Below are 4376 nucleotides of genomic sequence, written 5' to 3' on the forward strand. Positions count from 1 at the left end.
AAGGAAGGAAGGAAGGAAGGAAGGAAGAAAGAAAGAAAGAAAGAAAGAAAGAAAGAAAGAAAGAAAGAAAGAAAGAAAGAAAGAAAGAAAGAAAGAAAGGAAGAAGGGAAGAATATGTATGTGGTAAGCCTTTTCTTCTCTTTCAGCTTCATTAAAACAAATACACTCTTCAGACAACAGAAAAAACTCTAAATGTAACTGAAGAGTAGGACTGATCATACATGATTACCTGCTAAGTATAGTACCTTCACCTGAGGAGGCTGCAGTGCTTCGCAGAAGATAGTAACAGACCCCAGCTGACCCTCCAGGGACGTTGGGCATCCCCATTCACTGTCCTGGGTTCCAGCTGATATCAATTTAGTAACTGATTTTAATTTTTCAGTGGGTCCTCCCCAGGAGGCTGATGACAGAATTCCACCGAATGATGTCCGATGAGGGGTAATGGGAGAAGAGAAAGGTGGATCTGGGATCTGAGATGGTGGGGGAGTGGTGGTTCTCTGCCCAGCAGAACCAATGCAACAGGAAGTGAAAGGCTAAAAACCAACAAAAATTACACAATTTAAATATCTAAAAAAATAATAGTAACAAAATAAATATCTGTCCTTATGTTTTAAATTAAACATTAGGGAGCTAGGAATTTAATTTAGTGCTACAGCACTGGCCTAGCATGCACAAGACCCTTGGGTTTGATCCCTAGGAATGCTAAAAGAGTAAGATTAAAACTTAAATGTAAAAAAATGAAACAGCAGACAAAATTAAGCAAATATAATGAAAATAAAAGTGGATGTAATTTTTATTCTCTCTCTCTTCCCCATCTCATGTATATTACTATTATGATTTCTTCATACACAGCTACATCCCCAGCCCTTTGTATTTTGAGTCAGGGTCTTGGGAAGTTGGCAAGTTGCAGGGCCTGGGCTTGAATTTGTGGTCCAACTGCCTCATCCTCCCAGAGTGCTGGGATTATAGGTATGCATTATTACATTTGGCTTCAGTAAATAAATTCTATGTTATAGACAGTTACAATGTAAAATTTTAAATTTTTTCATTGTTTTAAATTTTGTGAAAATGGAAAAGAGTCCATGCTAGTATCTTGTGAGTATTTTATATACTTGGAAGGCTTTATTAAATGTTACTTTGATATATTCATTTCTTTGCCTTTCCTCTTACACTCTTTTCCTAAGCTTTCACAACTGTTTCTTCCTGGAACGGTTTTTTTTAAAACACATTATCCAATATCATTTAATGATAAACAGAAATAAATATTAACTTACTGTATCTTAATACATAATAGCAAAAAACATTTAATGTTAAAAAAAAAATTTCTGCATTAACTGAAAATTTTCAGGTATTCTCAATCAATTGAGCCTGTAAAGAATAAGTTAGATATACTTACTTCATTCATGGCAGGAAATCGGAGCGGGGCAGAGACCTTTTGTTGTCCATTGTCATAGATATAGACAAGACTCTGGCCAAAGGGCCTTTTTCCAGGGATGTGAACAATGGTTATGTTGTGCTGGTGAAGTAAAACATACATTTAAAAGGTTAAAGTCACATTATGTTTTGGAATACATGTTTACAGAGTATTATTCTATAACTCATTTGTATGATCAAAGATTAACCACAGTTGAATGCTGATAATATTTTCAAAATGAACCATTTTTTTGTATTACCATAAAAGCCTTTTCTAGAAAACTCACAAATTATAACATAGCATCTTTTCTGCATTTTCCAAGACTGTGAATATTCTTTAGGATAAATTTTTCTAGTTAGAAGCATTTTATGTTTTTAGAAAATCAAAAAGGCACAGTTTTAATAACCTTATTTTGCACTGAAACCAAAAATCCAATCTGTTTGTTGAAAATCTTATCATAATATTTTAATTTTTAACAGAACTTATTGAATTTATGATGGTGATGGCAAACAGTACTAACTTCTTTATATACTAATTTCAATATGCACAGAATTTTAAACGTTGACTATCAAAAAGGAAATGAAAACTCCTTATGAACATCAATCAAATTGTATTTGTTTTAAAGGAAAGAGGCAAGAGGTTAAACATGATGCCCTAAAACCTTACCCAGAGGGAATCACAAAAACAGTGGTCAGGAAGCATAACCGTTGCATATTCTCTTTTTGTGCACACTGCCACAACCAACATACCTGAATGGGTAATAAAAGCTTCAAAACCTATGCCACTTCCTGTAAAAAAGCTAACAAAAAATAAAATATCAGAACTTCTGAAGTCAGCTGTTTAGTTTCATCATCACTGAAGAACATGAAACCATGAATGTTACTGTCATATATCAATCCAGCCATGTTTCAAATGCAATTTTTAAATTCTTTTTGGGTATAAGAGTTAACAACATTATAAGTGGAATTCCACTGGCAAACTATAGCAAAACTATAAATTTTCAATTTTGTTTTGTTTTGTTTTTTGAGCCAGGGTCTTGGTTTATAGTTCAGGCTGGCCTTGAACTCACTATGAAGCCAAGGCTGGCCTCAAACTCTGCACCAATCCTCCTATTACAGCCTCCTGAGTGCTGTGATTATAGGCGGAGACCACCACACTCGACTTAAATTTTTAAATCTTCAAAATTCCTCCAACAGCTGGGTGTGGTGGTGCATGCTTATAATCCCAGCACTCGGGAGGCGGAGGCAGGAAGATCGTTGCAAGTTCGAGATCAGCCTGGGCTACAAAGTGAGCTCAAGCCCGGCCTGAAGTGCATAGTGAGACCCTGTCTCAAAAAGACCAAAAAAAGAAGAAATTCCTCCAAAAGACTCAGAAAACATACATAAAGGTATTACAAATCACCCGGATGCACTTACATGTAAGTTTTCTAGTCATTCATAAAAGCATGGGACAAATATTATCACTAAAGTTTATTATTCCTTTAGTTTCTACTTTTATTATCTTTTTTAACTATACTATACTTTTTGTTATTTCAATTTTCATTTCTGAATAATATGTGGAGTACATGTTTACATTCCTCGAGGGACGTTGGTACATGTACATATATAATGCATTACATTTAGAAACCATGTTTCCAAACTAGTCTAGGAACTTAATCAGCAAAATGTATAAGACAAAGATGTATAATTATTATGAAAGCAGTAAACTACTTATAATGAGACTGTGTGAAGCCACATGATGAAGAGGCTTCAGAAAAACTGTCATACATTTAAAAACTATATGCTCAGAGAGGCTTTTTCCTGTGTAAGAAATCATACAAAGTTAAGACAATCACATATATTTCACAATTTGTACTATTACCTGTACAACTGTTTTCTTTTCCCTCCTTTGCTAGCAATGCCAACAGTCAATTGATCCTGATCTAAGCAAAACCAAGCATTGAAAGAAAAGGCAGATCCTGGCCATTTCTGTATAGAAGGCACAGAAATTCCTGCCATACTATGTGATAAATCAAAATACTGCAGTGCACTCTCAAGACTCAGTTTTCGGGCCATTGTTAGGATTGCTCGAGTCACAGGAGGGGTGTAAGGGTGAATAACCTTACATTCATCTACTCTTAGCAGCCTTAGCAGTCGACGGACTTCTTCTGAGCTTACTGACTGACTTCCTAAGGAACCATGAATTGCAATCAAATTCTCAGTGCAAGTTCGATGGAGGGAAGAATGGGAATCAAGGGTTTCAATGATTTTAATTCCCATGTTTGCATTGACACAAGTAGTTCGACTCTGCCTATTGATACAACAAATTCTCTTTAGCCAATCAGAGATGAAGATTTGCAGGTCATGTGATTCTAGCTCTGGAAGCCACTGGATAAGAAGCAAGAGAGGCTGGACATTACTAATGCCCAAAATCCCAACTGAAGTGTGGTCACCCTCTACAGCCTAAAAAACATAAAAGAAAAGAGATTAGTTACCATTTTTGAAATGGCAGTACAGTAATGGAACTTCTACAGTTTTTTTTAAATTTTCATTATTTTTTAAATTTTGGGAGGAATTTATTTTAATAAAGGTTGAAAACTCACCATATTCATGAGTTCTTTAAGTAGTTCCACGGGTGGTTGACCCAGAGACTTTAATACTTCAAACATATGTGTGTAACCAATTCTTTCTTTAAATACTTCCTAAAGGGGAAAATAATATAACAAAGCATATTTTAAATGACTAAATTTATTGTAATATTAAAATATTGACTCCCCATTAAACGAATTGACTTAATATTAAATAAAAGACTATGAATTCAGTATTCTCATAAATCTCATATTCATCTTAAAATAAATCTCATATACTTTGTAGAACAGTTAAATTATAATCATCTAGGGGCTGGGGATTTAGCTCAGCGGCAAAGCGCTTGCCTGGCAAGCACAAGGTCGTGAGTTCGGTTCCCGGTACCGGAGAAAAACCAA

General features: G+C 35.0%; 1 protein-coding gene across 10 annotated transcripts in view; it reads right to left on the reverse strand.

Moving 5' to 3' along the window:
- The window catches only part of Nbeal1 (neurobeachin-like 1), a 167793-nt gene that overhangs the window by 88597 nt on the left and 74820 nt on the right, over positions 1-4376 (reverse strand). For all 10 annotated transcript variants that reach the window (XR_001236404.1, XM_013520723.1, XM_013520721.1 and 7 more), the window contains 5 exons: positions 3996-4094; positions 3275-3855; positions 2081-2213; positions 1397-1516; positions 230-533 (listed from right to left, as the gene is read on the reverse strand). Coding sequence is in view for 9 of the 10 variants with exons in the window: in XM_013520723.1 (XP_013376177.1) it covers positions 230-533; positions 1397-1516; positions 2081-2213; positions 3275-3855; positions 3996-4094 (1237 nt within the window). In the remaining variant the exon portion in view is untranslated. The remainder of the gene's footprint in view (positions 1-229; positions 534-1396; positions 1517-2080; positions 2214-3274; positions 3856-3995; positions 4095-4376) is intronic.

This window comes from Chinchilla lanigera, unplaced genomic scaffold (assembly GCF_000276665.1).
Source record: "Chinchilla lanigera isolate Chin_1 unplaced genomic scaffold, ChiLan1.0 scaffold00056, whole genome shotgun sequence".
Classification (NCBI taxonomy): Eukaryota; Metazoa; Chordata; class Mammalia; order Rodentia; family Chinchillidae; genus Chinchilla; species Chinchilla lanigera.